A 26,562-nucleotide genomic window follows, 5' to 3' on the forward strand; every position below is an offset into this window, starting at 1 on the left:
CTCCACTCTGTCCCTAGAGCTTTATTCCACCCTTGGCTCTCCTTGTTCCCTTTCAACCCTGGTCTCTTTGAACAGAACCTGCACACGGAGATTCCAGCTGACTCCCAAACAGAGTGTACCCTTCTACATTCAGGGTAGAAACAGGGACTAGAGATCTTAACCATCCTGCCCAGACATGCCTTACCGCAGCCTGCGCCAGCTTTTGGCCAAGGAAATGACCAAAAGCATAAAAGAGAAGAGCCAGTACCTAAAACTCCTGGCCAAGTATATTCAAGGAGAAATAAGCAATATTACTACACTTGAAGTAGGATATTTATTTGTTTGTTTTGAAGAACAGGAACCTTAGGATTTGCTGAAGGGTAGGGAGTGAACACAGAGGTAACAATAGTGCCTAATTACTAAGGGCAGTAAATCCAAATGGGAGTGGGGGGAGGGGAGGATAAGGATGAAGAGGGGGCTGGTGCTGGTGATGTTTATTATGTACCGGGCATTGAGAACATATGGACAAATGAGGTACAGTCTCTGTTCTCAAGGATCCTACCAGATCTTCAATGACACAACTCTGACAAATCACTTCTCTATTTTCTCCATTTATCATTTCACTCCGCAAAGTCATTGGACTTATAAAGGGCTAAGGCCAACTGTGAACACTGCAGGGAAGTGTTTTCATCAGATGAGACAAAGGAGTAAGAAACAGATCCCTTAATAGACAGGGGTGTCCCCAGTGAGATGCCACTCTGAAACCATCAAAATGGCTCATTTTGGACTTTAGGCCTCCAAACCTGTAAAAAAAGAAATACATTTCTGTTGTTTTCAGACATTAAGGTGATGGTAATTCGTGACAGCGACAATAGGGAACCAACACAACGTGGGAACAGGAGACTCAGGAGAGCACTCCTGTGGGAATCCCAGGAAGAGAATGAAGGGCCCCCTCAACATGGCAGTGAGCAACACGCACAGCTGGCAACAACGTTGATTGGGACACCTTAGACATCTCTAGGAGACAGTTATACAAGATGATGAGATTGATAGACATACCTGATCAGAATAAACTTTTAAAGACGAGGTTCAGGCAATGGGCAGAAAGTTTAGGATTGAATTAGAAAGGAGTACATCTAAAATCAGATACGTGAAAAACGAGACGATAATGAGCCCTGGGGAGAATATAAAGTTGGGCAGGAAAGGAATTCCGTAGCACTTTCTGAACAGTGTGACGATCATCATAAAGTAAGCACTGACTACTGATGTGCCAGAACTCTGAGGGTGTAAGGACAGGGGCAGGGCTGTCCTTGTGTACCCTGAGAGTCAGGACTGAATGGCCCTGTGCAAGGATCTCAGGTTTCCTCCCCACCTACCTCTATCTTCTCTTTTCATCTACTCCAGGCTCCTGCTCCATATTCTCACATTGGACTGGGTCTGGTGTTCCCTCTGAACCTTTTCCTGGAAACCCTCTCCACATAGCAAGCTGGGGCAATTTCCAGGCATCTTTGGTCCACTAGAACCACCACAAAGTTTTCTAAGAATATTTGGGAGCCCAGGGATCACTCTTGTCTTCCTGAAAACGATTAAGAGTTTCCCACTGCTGAAGTATTCTCAGAATTGTCTACTTCAGTTCAGACCCTGCGAAATGACAGTGCTAAAACTCGAGATGCAACCAGGGTTCCCATGACCTGGCGGAGTCTCTAATAAAATTTACGAGCCCCCCCTCCCCCCACCGATTTCCCAAAGCCCCAGATAAGTCTTGTGATGAGCTGGAAGACATAGGGATTTTGTTCTTGGATGGCCAGAGTCATCAAAATGTTTTCTAAGTCTACTTGGGGGCCAAGGAACAGCTCTTGCCTTCCTGGAGAGGTTGGAGAAAAGAGTTGATGCTTGCCTGAGTATCCTTAGAATTTTCTACCTCAACTCAGAGTCAGGGAACCACCACTGGGCAATCTCCGCCAACCTGAGCCCCTGGAAATGTTTGAAGCCCCCTCATTGATTTAAGTTTTTGAGTGATGGGGGGTTCATGGGGTCTGGAGCTGACAGCCAAAAAAGAACTCTTGAAGACATCTTTGGTGCAAAAAGGTGATTTTATTAAACATGGGGACAAGACTGATGGGCAGGAAGAGCCGCATGGGGTCGTGATGGGTAACCCATTATACATCCTCAGGTTGGGAGGGGGTCAGGGATAGAGTAAGTCTGTAAGGTATTTTGGAAGCAAAGTTTCCAGGGCCTTGAGGGGCTAGCTGGTTCTAGGGAAATGTCACTTACTACCATTTATTAAAACCTCACTCATGAGACCCTCCAGATGTCTACGGGGGGGCCAATAAGCTTGGAGTCTGATTGCCAGCATATATCTTGGAGCAGTTGAGATAAAGGAAGTAGACTTACAGGATCTTTGAGATTGGGATAATGTTAAGCTAAGCTTCTCTTTTGCCCCAGCAAAGTGCCATCATCAAGGCAGCTGAGCTCCTAGAGGGAGGTCACTCTGCCAGTTTCAAGGACTTGTCAATGGGCTGTAGGCAGTAAGGAAATTTAATTTTTCATTTGCCTTAGTTTCCCACATTACCATTGCAAACACTCAAACCCTTTCCTTTTGTTCTTGGGTAGCTGGGAATGTCCCAGGAATATTACCCAGATCCTGCCTGGGGTGGGTGTGGGGGGTGCTAGCTTGTGCTTTGCCCCTCAGCCTGCCTCATGCTCCCTCATTATTTGCTCCAGAAAAAGGCTGGTGCAGCACTGGAAGGCACAGGCTGGTGACTGCCCCCCCTACTCCAGAAACTTCAGCACTTTCTAGGTCCTCTCAAAAGCAGTGTAAGGCTCCCATGCTGGCCTTTGTCACCCTCTGCTGGTTGGTTGACAGAGGCTCGCATTCCAACAGCCCAGAGCCTTGATATGCAAATAAAGTTACCTGGACCTCCAGGGGTCTGATGGAAGAGGTGATAGTGATGAGGTTTTGGGGGTGATGGGAGGGTGTTTGTGGGGTTCAGAGCTGATGGCAATGAAAGAATTCATGAAGAAACCTTTGGTGCAAAATGTGATTTTATTAAAGCACAGAGACAGGCCCCATGGGCAGAAAGAGCCGCCCTGGGGTCATGAAGACTGGCTCCTTAGGTACTATGAAGTTGGGAAGGTAAGGTCAAAAGGAGGCCTTCAGTGAGACTTTGATGGACAAGAACTCCTAGGATAACAGAGGCCTTGCTAGTATCCAGCTAAGGTTGTCTTCTCTCTAGTAAGGCATTAACATCAGGCCAGTAGGGTGTTCCTGGAGAAATGTTCTACTCTTTATTTGTCTCAAGTATTTGTCAGTGGGCTGCGGGTTATGAGGACATTTAACTTTACCTGCCATTTCCTTCTTGCCTTTGTTCCCCATATTGCTATGGAGGGGTGATGTTGTAATTTACCAAGACATTTGTAAACTGGTAGACACTCAGGTCGTGTATGAATGTGATCTCTCTCAGTTAGCCACTTGTTTTCTTTCCTTCCCTTTGTCCTTGGGCAGCCAGGAGTGCCTGAGGAATGTCACACACATCCCACCTAGGGTAGGGGGGGTTGCTAACTTTTGCTCCCCCCTCAGCTTGCCTGATGGTCCGTCATCATTTCCGCCCTGAACAATTTTGACCCTTAAATCTTTAAGGTTGCTGAAGGTGGAAGGTCTCATCTTCTGTAGCTTCTTCTTGCTGACTAGGGCTGTAGAGTTGTCCTTACCTACGGGTCAATACTGATCAGCTGGGGAACATATAGGGGCGTTACAAAAAGTGGAGGCAGCTGAATCCAACGTGGACAACATACATGATCCTCCTTGAATACAAAGGATCATCCGTTGGCTTGAAGTTATAGTAGTGATATAGTTTTGCACCAGGCAGAGACATGGGAGAAAACAGCAAAGCATAATTAGCATAACTAGAAAGAAGCCCTAATAAAAGTCTTTGGTAGTTGACAAAAGCCTCCACTCAAGAGTTTAACCAATCACTAAAAGAAAGAGAGGGATTGTTTAAAGCACCAATTTGAGTATTCATGTCGTTAGAAATCCAGAAATACTTTCATGGTAATCTGGAATGTATGCACAGCATTGTTTTTATGAGAGCACAAATGCCACCTTGTGCAGCAGCCAAAACATCTAATGCCATTCTATTTTGTAGAACTGTTTTGCGCATCTGTGCGACTTCAGTGTTGAGTAAGGAGATGCTATTTTGTGAGTCACTGAGTGCCCTTATGATGTATTTGTTAAGGGCTTTCACATGCCAAGTTACACTTTTTAACCCCATGGATGGAGCAAAAATGGATGCCAAACGATCATATCGTGTCTATGTTTGTTTTACATTTGGGAAGTTAGCTGGGGCAGTGATTGTTTTAATAATGCATCCATGAATCCAGGCAAATCCTAAGGGGCAGTGACCTACCTATCCCGGAGAAAGCCAGGGCCATAGGTTAGTTTCACATATCCAGTGGGTTCCGTTTGGGGCTAGCCATCTGATTCCAGGTTGCTTTATTAAATCAGTAGCAAGCCAGTCGGTAGCCTTAAGTACGCCTGTTTGGGAGCACATTTCTATAGCTACCCTGGATATTGTATCATATGTATGTCCGGGTATCATATGTATGATTTCTTTGTTTCCAGCATAAAATTGCCTTTTTGACTGAGCCGACCAATGGTGGGTGTGAACCATAAATATGCACCCCCAATTTGATACATCCCATCCTCAGTACAGTGATAAGTAGGGTTTTGTAACTTAGGCACTCATTGGCAGGTATTAACTTGTGGATTTGTAAAATCAGTTCTTATCTTAACAGTTTGAGGGTATGAAAAAGTCCAGTTATGTCCTGGTAAATGCCAAGTCTTATTGATCATGGGCCAAGAAGAAACATTTTGATGAGTGATAGACTTATCCCCAAACATGTTATCTTTATATTATTTTTGACATATAAGTACCTAGAGGTTGCCAATCAGTACCTTGTAAAGGGGAAACGCACCAGGATAATTCAGATGTGCTTGACATGGGTGAAACTGCACATCTCCAGCAAGCTGTCTGATTTTATAGTTTGGCATAATGCTGTGTCCATTATAGAAAGGAATTGTTAGTATAAATTGGAGGAAGGAGAATGAAAAAGAAAGATACCACCATCATAAGAGAAGTATGACACTCACAAGAATGAGAAGGCACATTTGTCTGCTAGTTGATTTTTTGTGAAGGGGGTACAGGTTTTATTTTAGATATAGGAACCCATGAAGAGTGCCTCTCTATCTTTACCGCAATGGGAGTATTTAATACGACCTGGTAGGGACCCTTCCATTTTGGAGTTAGTTCCATTCTGTATTAGAATGTCATTCTTTTAAATAAACGAAGTCTTTGGGTTTTTATGGAGTGGGTTTCTAGGAACTGTCAGTTCAGGTTTAGGGAGGATATGGTTTGCATATTTATAGATTTATGAATTAACCTAGCCTCAAGTGAATGATTTAATAAAGCACTATAGTCTTTATCTATTGATAGGTCTACAGTGAGAAAAGTTTTTTTATATACAATTGTTGGGGGAATCCATCCCCTTTCCAGTTGTTTAAGTAATATACCCATGGGGTCCTGTTACTATCCCCACAGAATAACCAGCAAGAAGATTTTCTATACCTATGCTATTTGTGACAATTTTTCTGAAGTTTACCTCAAGTTGTCTAGTTTAGGCAAACAACATTTAAAGACAATCAGAACTAGAATTTAACATCCATAAAGATGCAATTATTGAGGCAGTCTTTTTCTGCCTAAGAACCCTCATCTCCAGAGATAACCAAATTAAGGCTAATTCGCTTGTTAAACAAGTTCAGTTTAATAAATTTGGCCTAATTATTTCCATAAGTTCAGCAAGAACAGCGATTGGTCATATAGATATTTTAAAATTTGCTTTGTTGGAACTTTTTATAAGGAATCTCTAGACTGAACTATTAGAAGTTCTCCAGGACAGAAGCCAAGCCAAGTAGTTGCCATAAGGCATGCCCGCAATGCCTCTTGATTTGGGCGAATTCCTCTTTTCAAGGTCCCCAAGATATGCTGAGGTTCCTGCACTTGCCAGGAATTGACATTCTTTACTCAGCCGGTAAGGCTGCTGGGAACTCTGTAAGCAAGCTATCAGGCCAACATTTCTGAGGGGCTATATGGCTCCATGTTTCATAAGGTCAGTATCAGTTCTTTAGAGCTGTATAGTCATATCTGAGTCTATGCATGTAGCTTTCAAACATGGCATTCCAGTCAAAGCCTTGGTAAAATAACTAGTATTTCTAATGGTGTCCTGTTACAAGAGGAACAGATTCTTATTGAACTTAGGCAAATAAGTATGATTGTCATGGAAGAAAGAACACTCATTGAGTTTGTGGATTTCAGAGGGTTCAGGTAGAGAGAAAAGTTAGATGCTTTAGTTTGTTGACAAATGAATACTTTATCCTATTTTTGTATACCATGGGTACCTTAAGAGAAAGTTTCCTTAATCCAGAAGAGCAAACATTAGAGAACTGGCAATACTTCAAAACAAGAGCTGCAAAACTAAGACCATCTTCTTCAGTTCGTTTAGTCCCATGTTACTAATTCTTGTTCAGTTTCAACGCAACTGTTTACTTCTGGAAATTCTCACCCATTTTAGTTTTAGTATTTTAAAGATGTTAAATACCTGTCTTTGTCCTAAAAGGCCTTTTTATAAATCTTGAAGGTGATTTTGTAAGAGCATCAGAATAATTATAAATGACAAAATCTCAGAAATGGAGATGGTTAACAATCTGATGAGAGTTCATTATGTTGCAATCGATAAGGAAATTCGGTTATTTCTGTGACACATAACACTTCAATAATCAGAATATCAAGTGAAGACCTTATTACCAAAGCATATTAAAACTTTAGGAATTGCATTTAAATCTGAGCAGTTACAGCATTTGCCCAAGCAATACCAGTATGTGTTTGACAGTGTTTCCAGAGTAACTTAGCATACCAAAAAAGGCCTAATTGGTCAAAGACTTCATTTACATTGTGAATCCTGGGAAATTTGTTAAACCTTAGAAAGTTATAAAACACATCCTAAAAAGGATCATAGATCATTATACATCTTAAAACTTTAAATTATTTATTTAACCAAGATGGAAAAAAAATCTCAAAAGCAAATATGTAGGGTTATACAGTTGTTAGCAAAACTTAGTTCCTTTACCATTGAGGAATTTTTTTTTTTTTTAATTTTTTTTTCAACGTTTTTTTTTATTTATTTTTGGGACAGAGAGAGACAGAGCATGAACGGGGGAGGGGCAGAGAGAGGGAGACACAGAATCGGAAACAGGCTCCAGGCTCCGAGCCATCAGCCCAGAGCCTGACGCGGGGCTCGAACTCACGGACCGCGAGATCGTGACCTGGCTGAAGTCGGACGCTTAACCGACTGCGCCACCCAGGCGCCCCTACCATTGAGGAATTTTAACTAAGCAATAAAAGACCTGATAAAAAGGAAACATAAAGCTTTGGTGTTCCTGGCAGACAAAAAAGAAAAAAAAAACTTTGTTTCAATTATTTGTATCAAGAGCAGATCAACAGTCCAAGAAAACTTTGTATTTTGAACAGAGAGAAAAGCAGATCTTATACCAGTGTACTTTTAAAACCCATTCATTGCAACCTTCGTCCATCCTGACCACACATAAAACTCCTTTCCAAAGATTTTCAGTCATGAACCTTCTACAACTTTCTTTTGCCTTCAGATTTTGTCCCAAGCTATTTTTCTTCAAACAACCAGTCTGATTTAGGACAAAATTACTTTCTTTTACCTTCAACAAAAATGTACTTCCATTCCTTATATCTTTCTTACACATCTCCTACTTTTTTACATACAGAGCTGTTTCCCTTATTTCCATCAGTCTTAGCTACATTTAGCAGAATTTTAACTCTTAGACACCTGAGTCTCCAGTGAAAGCATAGTAGTAACCAATTGTGAACTGTTACTAGAATTCTTTAGATGGCAAACTTATGAATCATTTAAGCACACAGCATGTTTACTAACAGACCCAAATAGTCCTAGTTTCTCGTCAGTAAGTCAAAAGCACAAACCTACATTCAGTAATTAATGTTTTAGCATTCCATTCTGTTTGGAAAAGACCCACATGTCCAATGAATTTAATCCTAATTTATCAACCAAACAAAACTTTAAAGTTTCAGGTTACCAAAGACTTTGAAAGCTATCTTAACAATTACCCATGAAAAGTTTGGGACAGACAAAATTAACCATTATTTTAATGTTTATTTATTTATTTTTGAGACAGAGAGAGATGTTATGCCCAGAATTTGTGATCCCCAAAGACCACCAGGGAGCCGAGTCTGATGCAAAAGCAAAAGAGCCTTTATTCCAGCTAGCTCGAGCTCAATCCCCTACCTGCACCGACACAGCAGTGAGATACCGGGAAGAGAGAGCGAGTTTCAAAAGGACAAAGGTTTTATTGGGGCCTAGGGGCAGTTGGTGAGGTAATGGCTATGGCCTCAGCCGATTGGCTGGGGAAGGGTCCGAGTCCTGTTAGGCAGGTGAGGGGGGGGGGGGGGTTACTCAAGGGGAGGAGGTGTGGTCAAGTTGAAGGACACAGAAGAAGATGGAGTCCGCTGGCGTAGGCCCGCCCTTTCAAGAGATGGAGCATGAGTGGGGGAGGGGCAGAGAGAGAGGGAGACACAGAATCTGAAGCAGGCTCCAGGCTCTGAGCTGTCAGCACAGAGCCCAACGTGGAGCTCAACCCCACGAACCATGAGATCCTGACCTGAGCTGAGGTTGGGCATTCAACAGACTGAGGCACCCAGTCCCCCCTCCATTTTCCAAATTTAAATCAAATTTAGTTAACATTGAGTGTAGTCTTGGTTTCAGGGGTGGAATTTAGGGCTTCGTCCCTTACATGTAACACCCACTGCCAACCCCCACAGGGGCCCTCCATAACGCCCGTTGCAAATGGAGCCCACCCACTCCTCCCCTCTAGCAACCCTCACTTTCTTCTCTACACTTAAGGGTTCTCCTGGGGCACGTAGGTGTCTCAGCCAGTTAGGACTCTGATGTCAGTCAGCTCATGATCTCAGGGTTTGAGAGTTCAAGCCCCGTGTCCGGTGCTGTGATGACAGCTCAGAGCCTGGAGCCTGCTCTGGATTCTGTGTCTCCCCCTCTCTCTGCCACTCCCCTGGTCATGCTCTGTATCTCTCTCTCTCTCTCTCTCCCTCTCTCTCTCTCTCTCTTTCAAATACACAGAAAACAATTTTTTTTGAAGAGTCTCCTATGGCTTGCCTCCCTCTGTGATTTTATCTTATTTTATTTATTCTTCCCTTGCCCTATGTTCTTCTGTTTTGTTTTTTATTCCACATACAAGTGATTACATGGCACTTTCTCACTGAAAGAGCTCAACAGGGCTAACTGGATGTTAGATCTCAAAAGACATTAACACGTGAAATCTATTTTTCCTGTGGATTTGATTCTAAATTGGGCAGAATCATGGGTAGAATGCAAACAGTGTATGTGCATCTGAGCCACGAAGGGAAGCCACAGAAAATAACCATGCTAGGTCATCCTGTAGAAATTTTGGGATCCAACTTTCTCTTCCTGGATTAAAATCTGTATATCACACACACAACCACACACATACACACACACACACACACACACACACACACACACACACACAATATTTGATCTGGATCTCATGATGGCCTCCATAAGCATCCATTCAGCTCCCCAGATGACTATGACCAGCTCTTCCTGGGTGGCCTTGTGTCACGTGTTCCACCCACACCTGAGGAAGTCCACACCCCTGGCTTTGTAATCCGTGGGGGAGGTCATAAGAGGGAGTCTTGCACGCTGCTTTATGACCAGCAGGGGGCGCCAATGGCCAGTACAGGCATTGCCTAGACTTCCAGGAGGACCTGGCATTGGGCACTTGCTCAGGGTGGCAGGTCTGAGTCTCCATGCCTTGCACGGCAGCCTGAGCATTTTGTGGGGGCATAAAGGTGACCATGAACATTTACAGAAGTTCTGGTGGGTCTAGGATTCCCTCATTGTGACTCTTAATTTTGGCCATGCTGGACCCTGGACTCTGAGCTAAAATAGGCAACCTTGCGCTGCTCAGGCCACTGGTGATTATATGTTTTCCAGACATTCCAGGAACTTTTATTTCAAAATATAAATCGAGTTAAGTCAAGATGTTAAATTTTTTAAAATGTTGACAATTAGCAAATGAGATTGCATATGGGAAAACCAGTAGGTGGCCTCACATGGGGTGATGTTGGAGCAATTCTGGCAATAGGAACAGTGTTATTTGGTCTTGACAAATCCTGCCACTTAAACTGGATTTCTCAAGGAAATCTTAATTCACAGATTTCACCCTGCAATTCATAAGGGTATTAATGAGGCTCCAAAGAAGGCAGTATGACTGTGTTTTCACCTGTTCATGTGAGAGCACAGGCATCCTTAAAAGTACACCTGAAAATGGCGAACACTTCATCTTTCATTAGTTTAAATTGAAATCATGTATTTCCTACACAGTAGATCCTGGACATGGCTCCAATCCATAGGTGAAGCAAAATATTCTGAAGGAGAAACCAAAAATGGGTAAAAGAATAAGGTATATTCTATGTTCACAATGAAGATAATCTGTCAAAGAGTCCAGGCTACAAAGATGATGAGAAACATGAACTTAAAATATATGTAGAATATACTTAGAAAACTAAACATTTATGGATGTCACCCACCTGCATCTCAAAGGCATTTGAATGTATACATCACGCACAAAGTATGGCAAATAACAGATACAATTTCAATAACAGAAATACACTCCATAGATAGATAATAAAGACCCGATGAAGACAGTAGAGATACATGATAGAAACACAGATAGATGACACATAGACATGACAGGGAAACAGGTGGTAGAATGGTTCTTTTGAGACAACTCTCCATCCTGACTACCCACTTGGAAGATTCTGGGCCATTCTGAGATTTGGAAACCAAGAGAAGCTGGGGTTTCATTCAAGTATGAAGGCCGGCTCACTCAAGCCCCAGGAAGAACCCACATGTCAGTACCAAAGCATTCAGACAGGAGCAAAAGTCTAGTCCTCAGAGATGGGTCAGCTTCGTGCTCCAGGAAGGCCTGGAATGGACTGGCTGAGGTCACTACATGGAGGAGAGCAATCTGTGACCTCATTCTAATAATGCCAGAGATAATACTGTCTAAAACTCCATTGAAAACCCAACAATTTTATAGGAAAAGGTGAAAACCCAATGGAATATATAATCATTGAAAAAACAGGTCCAAGCTTGGTGCATGCCAATAGATATTTTAAGAAAAGTGAAAGGTGTGCTTCTCTTCTGGCCCCCACTAACCACCCCCCCCCCTCAAGAATCTGGTCTATTCTACTTGGGGAGTGGTCCTGAGAGTGACTGGTGCCAGGCTGGTACGATGAAGGGATGGGCTGTTTGTGAGGTGAGACCAACTGGGAGTTGAGAGGATGAGGATTGGGAAGGGTGTGGTGATGGGTGGGGCAGGGGTAAGAATGCTGCCAGTAAGGGTGGGGCAGTGGTCCCATGCCATTGAGTGAGGCCAGGCTGAGGCCCGGGGAAGCTGTGGGCAGGGCTGGATGGCACCAGGCTGGGAGAGGGCCATGCCTTGAGGGCAATGGACAGAGGCCACAGGAGCAGCCCCGTGGAGAAGATAGGAAAGGCCAAATGAAAAGTGCACACGACGTCCAATACACGCCAATCTTCAAGGAGGGAAACCACCCAGACTGCCGACGGCATTGCACTTGGAGGCCCTCCCCTAGTCCAGTGAGAATTCTTGATGCCTCTCAATGCATCTGTTTGTGATGGATGATATCAGATAAGCTATTAATATCATCTAACACAGTTTCCGTGCACGTCATAAAGTCAAAAAATCTTTGGCATAGTAGTTGAACCTCCATGATGTATTACCGAAGATATTAGGCATTTCATACATAGAACCCCCAGAGAAGACTTACAACATTGATAATATTATCCACAGTTAAATGCGTTGCAAAAGGGGAGTGAGGTTAACAATGTAAAACAGCAACCGCATGACCTGAATAAAATGAATATTAGAAAAAGAGCCCGATTTTTATGGTTTTGTCAGAAGGAATGAGACAGTAATGGGGCAGTGGGCAGGGCCTGAGTCAGGGGCCGGGGAAAGGGAACAGCCTCTGACTCAAGTCACACAGAGTCTGCGTGGATGGAGTTTTGGGTGGGGCTCACCCTGTGACTCCTGTACTTCCCTCCTGGTTTAAGTGACATTGGATGGCCAACAGCTAGTTGCTCTGCCTTCTGGCTGCACAGATCTGCAGAGAGAGAGAGGGGAGCATTCCCCAAAGAATGCTCTTTAGGGCGAAGGAGCAGGTATGCGCTCTTCCTAAGGGAGGATTCCTCTCTGCAGACCTATGGGATTTCCCTCCATCCTCCTCAGAGTTTGCCCTGAGGGAGAGAAGAAAGATAGCCTGTTCCTAAGGTGATATTTTGACCAGCACCTGCCCAGCCTGTCAAATATTGCTGTGTCACAAAATCCTATGGAGGGCAGTAAATCACAAGCCAGGCCTCCAAAAGGCAGCCAATATGTGCATCTCTTGTCATAGGGTTCTGGCATATGCATACATGAAGCCTCACCAAAGGATCACATTATGGGCCAAAGACAGACTGAGCCTGCCCAGTGCATATTGGAGGTACACAGGATCACAAGGAAATATTTTTATAGTTTATTTATTTTATCTTCAGGGAGACCGGGTGGGGGGGGGAGAGTGGGGGAGGGGCAGAGCGGGAAGGAGAGAGAGAGAATCCCAAGCAGGCTCTGCCCTGACAGGGCAGAGCCAGACACCCGGCTTGAATTCATGAGCTCTGAGATCATGACCTGAAATCAGGAGTCGGATGCTTAACCGACTGAACTACCCAGGTGCCCAATCACACAAAAATGACTCTAATAAGCATGTATTTACACACTACAGCTGGGTTTGCCTGAGGTTCTGAAAGTCGAAGCAGACCTAGGTCCTATCAAGCTCCTCTTTCCTGACAATTAAGCTTTGACAAAGTAAATAATTAAAAGTAATCTTCAAAGCTGAGAAAAAAACTAATGCACCTTATGTCCTATTTGGAAAATGTTTATTAAATGTGAAAAAAAGGAAACATAGCTTCATGATAACATTTCATAACGAAAATGAAGAAAGCGGGTAATATATTCCCCAGTACAATTGGCAAAAAACTACCATCACAGAGTCTACCGAATTAATCTCTTCTTCGAATTTGCAAAGGAAACAGTTGGATCCTTTATTCAGAATCCCCAAATTGTACATTTGCAAAACAAATGCATTTAATTTCATAGGTTATATTTACATTGAGGCTTACAACTTATTATTATAATTCCACTAAATTTCTTAAATATGTATTTACATAAAATAAACTTTACATCCACGTTGATAAGTATCATGTGAAAAATAACATATATTACCTAAAGAAAAAGTGTGTTCTGTGTAGGGGCAAGGGGTGTATGTATACACACGACACAAGCATGACATCCAAGTATGACCAGGGCTCCAATTTTGTACATCGAGCCCAACAGGGGAATTGCTGATGCACCATATGCCATACGTGAAACCTATTTTCAATTAAACAGTCATCTCTGCAGGGTCACTGAGTTGGAGGTCAAGATTCCAAGGCCATGAGGTGTCTCACTGCCAATCACACTCATCTGAGGATGATGAAAGCTGCAGGTGATCAAAGAGGACACTCAATGGGATGCACACACAGCCTCCTTCAGACTGTGTGTGACGGGAGGGACCTGACTAGTGGGGGCTGGCGTCTCGGGAGGTGCCAGACAGGGAGGTGCTATGAACCTGGAGCTCCAGCTGCCTTCATCCAGGCGGCTGAAGACCATTCCCATGGGCTGGCTGGGTGTCTGTGGACAGGGCGGACACGGGGCCACGGTGCACACCTGGAGAGTGTCCAAGTGATGTTGGGGGCGGGGAGGCTGGAGGCTCATGCTTTGCACCAAGGCAGGTGTCTTCCTGAGCACGTGGGCTGCCCCCTTGAGACCACATGCACTTCTCCTTTCAGGATGACACAGACTCTGGTGAAACCCTACACAGGGGCGTCCTGTGGTCTTGTGGGGTTGATGAAAGGGGGTCCATCGTGGTTTCTTTCGAGGGTTCTGGCACGTGTCTTTGGGGAGCAGGGCCCATCTCTTGCCTGGTGTCTGGATGTGGGGCTGGGGACTCGGAGCCAAACGGGTTGGAGGAGGATCAGAGCTCACCTCAGGATGCTTGGCTAGTGCCTGGGCATGGCCAGTGCCCTGCGCCCTGGAAACAGTCTGGAGACCTTCAAGGGAGGCACATCGGGGCCGGTGTTGTCTCAGCTGGACACCGAGGCCAGGATTCCGGGCAGAGCGTTGGTGTGCCAGGGCAGGCAGGGCAGGTGGGGCAGGTGTCCCCACTTGCTTCGGCAAGGGGTCCCCACTTCCTTCCTGTCGGCCAGCAGGTGGGAAGGTGCTCGCCACAAGTCTCCCGAGAGGAGCAGCCGACGGGGACAGCTGTGTCGTGTCAGGCGTCCCACTAGGAGGCTCAGCCGGGACGTGCGGCTCCAGCACGGACACCCTCTTGGTGGTGTACACGGGCATCGGCCTGTGCGGATGCTGTGGGAACACACAACACACAGACAACTGGCCATTAGTCTTTCCTCCCCACCAAGGACACATGCACGACAAGCACAGCAAAGAAACAGACAGAAATGCCAAGACCTCAGTCCATTGCAAACAACTGGGAGAGACAGGAAAGGATTCTACTGACAGAGGATGAGGGCCTCAAGCTCAGTGCCAATCAGGAAGAAACACTGGGCAGTAGCCTCTTGATGCTTTGATTCCACCGGAGCAACAGACCAGAAAGGTTATGCATCGTGCCTGCCTCCCGAAGTGGACAAGCACGTCCATTCAGGCTTCTAGGGAAAGTACAGGCGTCCTGCAGGTGGAGGTTTGCGGTGGGGGCTACTGAGTTCCATGGCCAACTTGGGAGTATGTGTCACAAAGAAAGATGCGTGGTCTTCCAGAGAGGCATCTAGGTGTTGCAAGAGTTTCCTGATATAGTATTCTCACCCCCCTCCCCCACCAGCCACACTGTTATCACACATATAAGGGATCCTGCAAAAGCATGGACACCCAGGGGAACTGGGTGAAAAGGACTCCCAGAGAAATCACCTTGGTCGAAGTTGAAACCCCTCTGCTCCCAGGAGGGCAATGAAGCCCACCCCTGTCCCGGGGAAAGAAGAAGATCAGGAACAGGGGACACTCACCCTCTCATAGTCACAGGGTTCTGTGGATTCCCTCCAGGTTCACTGCTGCCTTCCTGGGCGTCTCCTGGGGAATCTCTGGAGCAGCGCCTTCCTCTGCTGACCTTCTCGCCTGCACGACAAAACTTGGGAAGTAGAAGGAGCTGCATTGCCTGTCTTCCACATTCTCCTTGGTTCCAGATTCTCCCTCAGCTTCCTGGAGTCGCTGGCCTGGGGGGCCCAGGGCCCATCCCAGTGTCTCATGGTGCACCAGCTGCTTGATGCTTTGTACCCAAAGGCTCTGCAGTTCTTACACTTTACCTATGTGAGGGAAGGTGGAGAGACTCAGTGAATGAGCAGGAACCAAAATCCAAGTGTAAAGAACATGAGAAGTGTGGGGGATAAGCTTAGGAATCCCCTGGGCTTACACCAATGGGTTAACAATGCATAAAGAAATTCAAAGCCATAGAATGCTCACCCAAACACCCGATTTTGGGTAAACCAGATTGGCACCCCAAGAATAGGGTGGTGCAAAGGCACCCAAAATAGAAAGTGGGTGCAGAGTCCCCAGAATTGAGAGGGAGGGACAAAGGCCCAAATTAGGAACAGGTGCAAAGGCTCCCAATACAAAATTATATGAGGTAAGCAAGATCAGGCATGGAGGGCAAAAATGCCCCCCAATTAGTTCTATAGCAGAAAAGCTGCTTTCACAGGAGGAAAGGGCAAATTTAGGTAAACTAGTGAATTGGACTATGGATGCTGCACTGTAGGCCAAGCAGCCTGGAGAGGAGATGGTTAAGAAAAAAAAAAAAAGGTGCCTTGTTAACCCTGAGGCTATTCTCCCTGTCTGTCTCATCCCCCTAAGCTGGAAAAGATAACAGGCACAGTGCCTCTTGTCTGCCCTTAACAATTGTCTGCCTATCTGCCCGGGGCCAGGATTTTGTTTAATACTGACCCAAACCCCAAACACTGTATATCTTCAAAACACCCATTTTCCCTCACATCCCCAAGTTAATGTTCACAGTTTCTTGGTCTCTTTGTGCATGCCCATCACGTTTGTAAGCCTTCTGATCTTAATAAATGAGGGGCAAGAACCCTGATTTGGGGCCTTATCTTTGCCCGGAGATTAGCCGTCTCTTTCTTTAATCCTGTGTCCCCTTTTTCCTGGACAAAAGAGAACTGTAGACTTACACTCTATGACAGAGAAGGACATATTCTGGGAGTGGGAGATGGGTTCTGGACAGGGTACATCATATACGACTCGTGAGTTCCAGGATATTTAATATGTCTGAACCTCTGTGGGGGGAGGGACCACAGCAGGGATTGGAGATTTCAGATGGAATAGAAATGAGCCACATGGAAAGATTTGGACAAACACCAGCCTAGACCTGAACTATGTACAAGTAAGTTTGATCCGCAGATCTGAAGGTCCTAATGAGCCTGCTGGGGAGATTCCAAGGCAGACCATCCTTGGCTAGGAAAGGATAACTGACAGAAGGACACAGAGCTTGTCATGTGCAATCCCCATCTCCAGAATAGTGACTCTCCCCCCCCCCCCCCCCCCCACTGCTTCACCACACCTCCAAGGATCCACTTACCCTAGGATCTTCCTCCACTGGCCTGGGAGTCCTGCACACCATGGATACCCTGTGTTGCCTCTTCATTTTGGGGCATTCAAGGGTCTGTAAAATTCCTGCTTGGTATGACCTCCTGCCATCTGCCCCACTCCTTGGAGGGTCAGGTCAGCCCTGCGTGGATAGGGATTTTTGGATTTCCTGAGTCAAAAGAGAAAGGAGAGTCATATTCACATAGATACTTGACTCTTTCATGTACCCCTTCTCCCAACAAGCATGAGGGGGCGTCATGACCTCCAGGTCAAATACAGTCTTCACCCTGCATGACCTCTCCTTCCTGCATGTTCTACACAGTCTCCTGAGGACCCATCCCCAGCAGGAAAGCCTTAGGAAAGGCAGGGGAGGTGGTCTTGAATGACTCATTGGAGAGATTTTCGTGAAGTCTCTCAGCTGTACTCTGGTATGAAAACCACAGGAAATACTGCCCTGACTTACACGAGAAATACTGCCCCAACATACACAAGTATGCTTGACTCTCAAAAAACGGAACTGCCCATTTGACATAAAAGGAAGCCATTTTCAAACACAAAATCAATTCCAAAAACCTAGTATCCCTTCTGCTAGATTGGAATCTTTCAAAGTGAATATCTGAACTCTTTTATTTATGGTTTCTTTCCAGATACCCACTCTGAATTTCCTTGTAAACCATGGGAAATGAATATCAAAACTCTGGTGAACTCGGAGTGAATTTTTTAGGCTTTCAGACCCCATGGCGAAATGGAGCAGGATGCTGTCACTGCTCCCGCATGCCCCCACAGCAATCAGACTCTGAGGTTCAGTTCCTTCGGAATCTGAACCTCATGTCCTCAGGAACATTGAGAGCCATCCCTTTCCTCAGTCTCTGCCCTCAGAATACTCTTCAACAGTAAAGAGTCCTTCACTTGGTGAGTAAAGGCACATCACAACCTCCATTTCCTCCCTGTTCTATTTCTCTGCCAGCTTGTGTGAGGCCCAAATCGTCCCAACCCACCTGAAATGCAAATATGCTCCTCCTGTGTGTCAGGAGACACCCAGAATGGCGTGTGGCAGGCGGACTCCAGTGGAGGAGACTCAGCATCCGGTGTGCCCGAGGGCCGGTCAGTGAGGGACACTTCCTTCCTTCCCAGACTGTTATACTTGGCCAAGGTCATGTGACCTCTTAGGCACTTTAATCCCATCTATCCTATCACCTTGTTGCTCCTCAATTCTAGACCCTAGGAAGTCATCACTAGGTATTAGACACTAGGTACTAGATACTAGATATTACACACTAGGAACTAATAGGAATTCATAGGAACAAATGTGCTTTAAAAATAAACAGTGAGTAAGGAATTCATTGATGGGAACTTGAATGTCAGGCATTTTCTCACGAACTTCAGGTGCTTAGCCTTTTTTCTACTCTTCAGGCCTGGCTGGCCACTCCCTACATCCCTTTCAGCTCTGATTGGCCCCCAATTCTCCTCTGTGTCATGGAGGGGAGAAATCCTCCAAATACCCAGCATAATCCTCCAAATCTCTCCAATATCATTATAGAAAGCCAGCCTTAAAGCTCAAGAATCTCCAGGCCAAGCTGAACGCCATATCCTGTGAATACAGCCAGATGAATGGTCCCTCCACATGTCCAGATCACACCCACCTACAACACACAAAATATGGCCCACAAGGGACTGTGAGTGAGTGAGTGAGTGAGTAGTGAGTGAGGGCGGGTGAGTGTGCACGTGGGCAGGCGTGTATCTCAAAGCCTGTAGTGGGATCCCTGCACTGCTTCCTGAGACCTCTGTCCCTTCTTGTTCTTCCTCTTGGTAGCTCTGGCTCTGCCGGGGAGACAAGGGACTTGGTTACTGGCCGTTGCCCTCTGAGGTGGGATGTCCCTGGCTGAACTGTTGAGCCGGTAGATGTTTGGTTCACGGTGATCCTTTCCCATCTCGTCTCTGTATTTGGACTGGTGAATTAGGACTGCGTCGGGGGGAAGGGCAAATTCTAATTTCCTGAGGTTGAATTCAGACTTGGGACGGTGGCTTTCTTGGAGGAATCTCCACTGGTCTAACGTGATTGCTGGCGGTGGTGTCTCTTCCACGTGATCCTCCAATTGTGGCACCTCGATGTCGGGGTCGGTTTCGGGCCCCCCTTGGGCCGCAGCCGTGCCTGCGTGGTCAGCCTGGAGGGATGTGGATTCCCCAGCACCTGGCTCACTCCCACGGTCTCTTTCCAATTCACTCTTCTGGATGTAAAAGAGGACATAGGCATGTTGGCTCAGGGCAGACGTCGCATCACTGGCCGTCACCTTCGCATCATCCATTTTGTACCACTGGCCGTTCCCAGCTTTGATGTAACAGAAGTAATGTCCGCTGTGACAATTCCAGCCCGCGTGCACCAGCACGGCATAGAGCACATAAGTCAGCGACCCCCCGTTCTGCCCAGACACGTATCGTCGCATGTCAAGGCGCTCAGGATATTGCACTTCCTTAGCCAGTTTGCTGCCCGTGAAATGGCAGAATCGTTTCAATACCAGCATCAGGACCTTGGAGCAAGTGTGCAAAGTCAACGTCTTGGAAGCAGGTACCTTGTCGAGACAGGTACTACAACGATAGGCATTTTCACCGTCCAACTGTTCGGGCTTCACCAAGTGTTGCAAAGCTTGGCTCACACTCTGAGCCGCCCTGATATCCAGGCTAATGTCCAGGTAAGGGTCCAAAGTGCTGGAGACAGCCTGGCAGTGGAGACACTGGATTTGAGACCTCCAGTACCCGCCAAAGATTTGCCGGATGAGGGTGGCGTCCTGAGCCTGAGGCTCTGAAGGCTTGTCCTCACGCAAACACGCTTGCTGCATAGCATCCAGAGTGAACATCAGAAACTCATGGGCATCCTCCTGCCTGTGTGTGTGGAAGGCAGCGAGCAGTTTGGGCGGAGGCCGGATCACATCTCCCGGACGGCAGAGGGCCCGGGTCACGTGAGCCTGCAGAGCACACAGCACGCAGAATGGCTGCCTCCCACAGCTTCGGGAGTGCTCCTGGGACAGCATGTAGCCGGCGAGGGGTGGTGTGTACGTCAGACACTGCAGGGCCGCATTCGCATAGCACGTGTTCCCCAGGTTCTGCAGGCCGGCCCCAACCACAGAAGGTCTCCTCCAACTCACGGGTTTCTTTGCGGGGGGCAGACCTATTGACGCGGGAGCCCAACCGTTCGGCAGGTCGCAGGGTGTGTGCGATGACGGTGACGGCTTCTCAGGCAGAGTGGGTCCTCCGTGGCCTTCAGCACCACCCGTATTTGACCCGCAAGGTTTGAGGTTTGGAAAGACATGGATCTGAGACTCCTCTCGGCTGTGGGGAGAGGGCGTCTCCATGTCTCCTGAAACGTGGAACCTCACGTTGCAGAGCGATGCTTCTCTCAGGAGGCCAGTCTCAGAATGATGGCTGTGGCCCTCTCCTCAGCCCTCGTAAAGCTCGCCCCACCCACCTGACTAGGACCACGTCATCCAATCAGCCGCCAGCTGGAGTTGGATGAAGGGTCTTAGGGTGTGGCCACTCTTCTGCAGACAGACCACTCAGCCCAGCCTTCCTCCTGCCCCTCCCTCCTCAAGAGGCACACACACACACACGTTTCACCACTTTCTCCACCTCCCTCATTTCCATTGCTCCCTTTCTGGAAAGACTGACTTGAGCATTTCCATGAGGTTTCCATGGAAGAGGTAGTCTCCATGTCTCCAGAAACAGCTTTTACAAGATCTCCCATGTGGAGCCTCATGTTGCACAGTGATGGTTCTATAAAGAGGCCAGTCTCAGGGGCGCCTGGGTGGCTCAGTCAGTTGAGCTTCTGGCTCCATCTCAGGTCATGATCTCACCGTCTGTGAGTTCAAGCCCCTCGTCAAGCTCTGTGCTGACAGCTTGGAGCTTGGAGCCTGCTTTGGATTCTGTGTCTCCCTCTCTCTTTCTTTGACCCTCCCCTGTTCATGCTCTGTGTCTCTCTGTCTCAAAAATAAACATTAAAAATTTTTTTTAAAAAAGAGGCCAGTCTCTGAATGATAGCTGTGGCCCTCTTTTCAGCCCTTTACAGCCTGCCCCACCCAGCCGACTAGGAACAGGTCATCCAATTAGCTACAAACTTGAGATTCATTTAAAGGTCTTAGGGTGTGGTCACTCTTCTTCAGAGAGACCACTCAGCGCAGCCTTCCTCCTCCTCCTCCCTTCCTTATTGGATAGACACACATTTCAGCACTTTCTCCTCCTCTCTCATTATCATTGTTCCATTTCTGGACAGATTGACTTGACAGTTTCCAACTTCAGATGAAATTCTTTTCGAGTATCCACTTTGCTTCCAGAGTAACATCAAGTGAGTCAAGGAATGTGGGACATTTAGTTTTCTGGAATGTGAAGGATCATTTTCCAAAGGGAGCTCAGGTATCATGTTGGAAGACCTTTCTTGTCACCAGCCAGAATCTATGTGGGTCCACCAAATGTTTTTTTTTTTTTTTTTTTGGATAGATTACTGTCCATGAAGACTTAGAAAACTTGCGGGTTGTGCAGAATGGAAGCTCCCAGTCTCCAAAGTGTCTTCCAGTACTGTACCAGCCTATCCTGGACTTAGAAGATATCCAGAGCCTCAGGCTGGCCTAGGAAGCCATTCTTGCACCTCCATGTTTACCTATGGTGGTTCCAGGGCTCCAGATAAGATATAGGAGCTTTTGTGGACGTTCCCATGGGCGGAGACACCATCTCCCTTCTTTCCAAGAAGGTGAGAGTGGTTGTGGGGCCCCAATTTGACTAAAAGAATTTTGTGGCAGTTCTGTTGGTCCAAGGACAACTTTCTGGGGCTTCTAGGCTGGCGCAAGCAGCCGGTGGGCTGTAGAGGGGATATTAAATTTTATCAGAAGAAGTTGTTGCATCCACTCGACTCCTGAAACAGAATGCTACAGGCAACAGTGACAGGTGCACCAAAGTTTATTACAATGAGAAGCAAGGCCGACCGATCGGGACCAACACTCTTGATAAGAGTGGGGCTTCGAACAGCCGGGGTACAGAGTTTTTAAAGCCGATCACATCGTTTTATCATTATCTGGGAACAGAACAGATAAAAAGTTCCCAGATGAGTTAGAAACAGTTGCCAGATGAGTCAGAAACAGTTATCGAATGAGGTGATTATTTTAGACTTTTTGCTGCTAAGTTGCAACCAGTGGATCTCTTTGACCTTGTCTCTGATTCTCTTTTTTGAGGTTTTGTTTCCTTCATTGGTAAAGCCTGATTCATAAGAGTATGAAGTATGATTTACAAGAGTAAAAGCAAGGTTGTTATCTTTTGACCTTCAGTGTCAGAACAAAGTTGTTATCTTTCAAGCTAAGCATTAGCCCTACAGTACAATTTAACCTTTACAAAGTGTGCCAAGGATGCCCTTCCAGAGGCTTCCATGGTATCAAGGGTTGATCCCGCTTCTGGAGGCTGACTTGGAATATTTCAGGATGCTCCTCAGAAAAATAAATCCTATGTGGTATAGCAGGAATCGCTTTCCTGTGGAGAAACTCTGTTGAAGCTTGTATATTAACAACTACAAAAATAATTCGCAGGAAGAAAAGTAATAATGAAAGTAATGATGAATGACAATAACAATCATGATAATGATCATAATCAGGGGATTATATTATTATGTTAATGATAATCATGAGCCTAAGGAGAGGGGAGATCAGAAGGCAGCTTTCCCTGAGTGGCATGGTAATGATAGCAGTTCTCATGGGGTAGTTGGAGTCAGCGCTCTAGATTTAACAATGAAATATGTGCCACGATAGAGAGCCAAGCTGGGGGAGCACTTGAGTCATCCTGTGTCAACCATGGAAGAACAGTCTTATGGGCAAATGTAGAGGGGCCTTGGTACAGCACCCTGAAAAACCACCTTTCAGGAGCGAGGACAGCTGGATGATAGGGTGTGCCTCCATTCCAGGAATGCAGGGGCTTAGTCCACACCCGGCTGGCAGAAGTACCACCAGGACAGAGATTTATCTCCCAGGGTTCTGTCAACCCTTGTATTCTAGCTGCTATCCTTGATATCTGTCCTTGCCAGACCCATAGATCTCAGACATCTAGATTTTCCTGTCTGGACCAGTTATTGTAGGGCATCATTCTTATTACTCTGTGATCTGCAGGGGTGACACGGGATGGTAGGAGCCATGAGCAGGCATCGTGGAGGACTTGAACTGTCAGCAGGTGCGGGGGTTGACTCAGCTGCCAAGAGCCACCTGCCTCAAGTCCCCCAGCCCCCAGAGTGACTGACCAGCAGTGAATGATGGAGGTGGGGAACACCTAGGTCTGGCCACTTTGTTTTAGTTGAGGCCAAGTATGAGGGCCCTGCTAGTTCTACAGCAACCTGTGCGGTTGGGCTGATGCTGTAAGGCTAGACTTCTCTCTCCTCAGCCTTTCCAGAGATGTTCCTCTCGAGATCACTCCCTAGTAAACACCCAGCACATTGAACTCTGTCCTGTCTGTTCTCTGAGAACCTAACCTGTAGCAACAGTAAAACGATTCCAGGGAAGATACGGCATACACACAGAAGGGATCCAAGTGTGCTGAAGTTGGAAATAACATAAATATCAACAATAGCCAAATTATGGAAAGAGCCCAAATGTCCATCAACTGACAAATGGATAAAGAAGACATGTATATATACAATGGAATACTGCTCGGTGATGAAAAAGAATGGAATCTTGCCATTTGCAACAATGCGGATGGAACCAGAGTGCATTATGCTAAGTGAAATAAGTCATTTAGAGAAAGATAAGTATCCTATTATTTCACTTATATGTGGAATTTAAGAAACACAACAGATGAACATAGAGGAAGGGAAGGAAAAATAAGAAAAACAGAGGGAGGGAAACCCTAAGAGGCTTTCAAATACAGAGAACTGAGAGTTGCTGTTGTGGAGGTGGGTGGGGGTTGGGCTAAATGGGTGATGGGCCGTAAGGAGTGCACTTGTTGGGATGAGCACTGGATGTTGTATGTAAGTGATGAAGCACTAAATTCTACTCCTGAAATCATTATTACACTATATGTTAACTAACGTGGATTTAAATAAAATTAAAAATTAAAAAAAAGAAAGGAAAATAACATAAAGACTGATGATATGCCTTGACATCCTTTTTGTTGATTAGAACGTTTGAATTGTCAGCAAGAAAGATGTCCATAAATTGATGGGGACAGAAAATCAGATTCATGTGGGATAAGGAGAAAAGTCAGTTAGTGGATGCTTCCTCACCTTGGATTACAAGATGAGAGAGAGAAGCAGTTGGAAGTAAATGGAATCGGAAGTTTATTTTTGTTGTTGTTTGTTTTCTTCTTTAAATTTTTTTAATGTTTATTTATTTTTTGAGAGAGAGAGAGAGAGGGAGAAAGAGAGAGAGAGCATGCAAGCAGGGAAGGGCAGAGAGAGAGGGAGACAGGATCTGAAGCAGGCTCCAGGCTCTGAGCTGTTAGCACAGAGCCTGATGCAGGGCTTGAACCCACAAACTGCGAGATCATGACCTGAGCCGAAGTTGGACAGTTAACTGACTGAGCCACCCAGGAGCCCTTGTTGTTCTTGTTCTTTTTTTTTTTTCCAGTTGAAATTTCAGGCTGAATGATGCCACAACTTGTTGAATTGCTCAGAGAATGGATGGACTTGAGAAGGAGTACTTTCAAATAAAGTGTATACGCTTTAAATTATAGCACAAAATTCATGACACAGCCGGAAAGAATAGGTACCAAACACAAGTGCAGGAATAAATTACCTGAGATTAAAAGTCATTCCTTTGCTGTTCTGAGGGAGGGGAGCGAAAGTGTAGGACAATGTTAAATCTAGTGGTTAAATTACCTGTTTCATTCGTGAGCTCGTTTATACACCATCTGAAGAATGTGAAAGGAGGGTCAATGGAGACTGCATGGTAATGCCAGAGGTGGGACCGGCTCTTCGGTGAGCATGGAAGAAGGAACTGGAGTGTGTGGCTTACCAGGACTGCCGGGCATTTTTGGAGAAAGAGACAAAATGTCCTTAGATGTGGAACACTTACTGTATCCTCTGGTTTGATTATTTCCTCTTGGAAATTTAGGGAGTTCTAAGCCAGAAGAGCTTATCTCTACAACTGTAAGCATTTCACTCAAATGTGTAAATCAACTGTGAATGACATGGAAACAAAATTATTTACTCTATTCCATTATGTAGTAACACTCTTGTTTATTTCCCCACTAACCAAGAAACAATGTCTAAAATTGTGTTCCCCATTTTCTTTGGATAATTAATAAATTGTTAATATGCTCTTGAAAGTATGTGGCCAGTGGCCAGCAGTCAAGGAATCATTTTTAAAAATTGTGTTTTTCAGTCCATATTCCACTCAGTTTCGTGTCTGTAGAATCCCACTGTGTCTGATGCTGTGCTTCATTTCCAAGACATACCGTGTTTCTCAGTACACAGAATGCACTCCAAAGTATTTAGGAATGAGTCAAGGAATGAATGGATGCTCTAATGGCATTTCAAGGTGTCCTTATGTCTTGTCTCTCTGACTTGGTGTGAGGGCTGCAATTTTGTATGAGTGTGGAGAATCCAATCAAATCGAACAGGGTGTGTCCCACAGGCTGCAGCTGTTTAGGATCTAGTCAGTCAGGGTGTGACCCTGGAATGTTGCCCTTGAATAGGTTTACTAAGGGTTTTTCCCAGTATAAAAGGGAAGTCAACCAGGCATTTGCCTTGAGAAGAGACTTTCTCAGGCATTTGCCTTGAGAAGAGAAGTCTGTGACACTGGAAGAAGAGTGGAACAAGAGGAATCGGCTGCTTGCCTGTGGAACTCACCACAGAATCTATTTGGCTTCACCCTCTCTCCTCCAACTCTGGGTTCTGGTGAGTTCTCCACATAGTGACATGGGAGCTGGCCTCATCCCCTTAAAATTCTGTAGATACTGTCTCTCTTTAGACATCTGTCTAAAATCATTTTTTAAAAAATGTTTATTTATTTATTTATTTATTTATTTGGGGGTGGGGGGGTTGTGCAGAGAGAGAGGGAGAGAGATGATCCCAAACAGGCTCCTCACTCAGTGTAGAGCCCGACATGGGGCTCGATTCCATGAAATGCAAGATCATGACCTGCGCCAAAATCAAGAGTCAGACAGTCAAACGACCGAGCCACCCAGGCACCCCTAGACATCTGTCTAATCAAAGCAGCTTCTGATGATCTTTATATTTCATTGTGTCAACACTTAGGCCACCATTCTCACTCCCTGTTTCTGACTATTTATGTCCCCTTCCCATATTGATCTTGAATCTACTTAATTATTTTAACCGCCTACCCTAAGATCCTAAATCTTTGTTTTCCAACAAAACAACTACCAGCCACGTGTGACTATAAGCTGTAAAATCGTAAAATTAGGGGCACCTGGATGGCTCAGTCAGTTAAGCATCCGACTTCAGGTCATGATCTCATGGCTCGTGAGTTCGAGTCTCTTTGGATTCTGTGTCTCCCTCTCTTTCTGCCTCTTCCCCCCTCGCACTCTGTCTGTCTCTCTCTCTCTCAAAACAAACAAACAAACAAAAAAATATTAAAAAAATAAAGTCATAAAATTAAATAACTGACCTTCAGATCTCAGCAGCACTGGCAAGATTTCAAGTATCCTATAACCACTTGGTCTGGCAGTTACTGTATTGTACAATGCAGATATGGGGTATTTACTTTACC

General features: G+C 45.7%; 2 protein-coding genes across 2 annotated transcripts; both read right to left on the reverse strand.

Moving 5' to 3' along the window:
• Positions 1-13,679: 13,679 nt before the first annotated feature.
• LOC109260739 (protein FAM90A27P) lies at positions 13,680-16,907 on the reverse strand. The gene is given in 5 exon segments (XM_053900664.1): positions 13,680-13,774; positions 13,777-13,942; positions 14,261-14,325; positions 15,441-15,588; positions 16,866-16,907. Coding segments are annotated over 5 exon segments (516 nt in total).
• Positions 16,908-18,615: 1,708 nt separating this feature from the next.
• LOC128776417 (ubiquitin carboxyl-terminal hydrolase 17-like protein 6) lies at positions 18,616-20,223 on the reverse strand. Its single transcript, XM_053900668.1, has one exon. It carries the CDS (start codon positions 20,221-20,223, stop codon positions 18,616-18,618), a length of 1,608 nt encoding a protein of 535 aa, XP_053756643.1.
• Between the last annotated feature and the right edge of the window lie 6,339 nt (positions 20,224-26,562).

The sequence above is a fragment of the Panthera pardus genome, unplaced genomic scaffold (genome assembly GCF_024362965.1).
Source record: "Panthera pardus isolate Hobbes unplaced genomic scaffold, ASM2436296v1 HiC_scaffold_13, whole genome shotgun sequence".
Classification (NCBI taxonomy): domain Eukaryota; kingdom Metazoa; phylum Chordata; class Mammalia; order Carnivora; family Felidae; genus Panthera; species Panthera pardus.

What these genes read in the sequence shown, in the direction of transcription:
- LOC128776417 (XM_053900668.1), bottom strand. Translation starts at nt 20,223, where the DNA reads ATGGAGACGCCCTCTCCCCACAGCCGAGAGGAGTCTCAGATCCATGTC.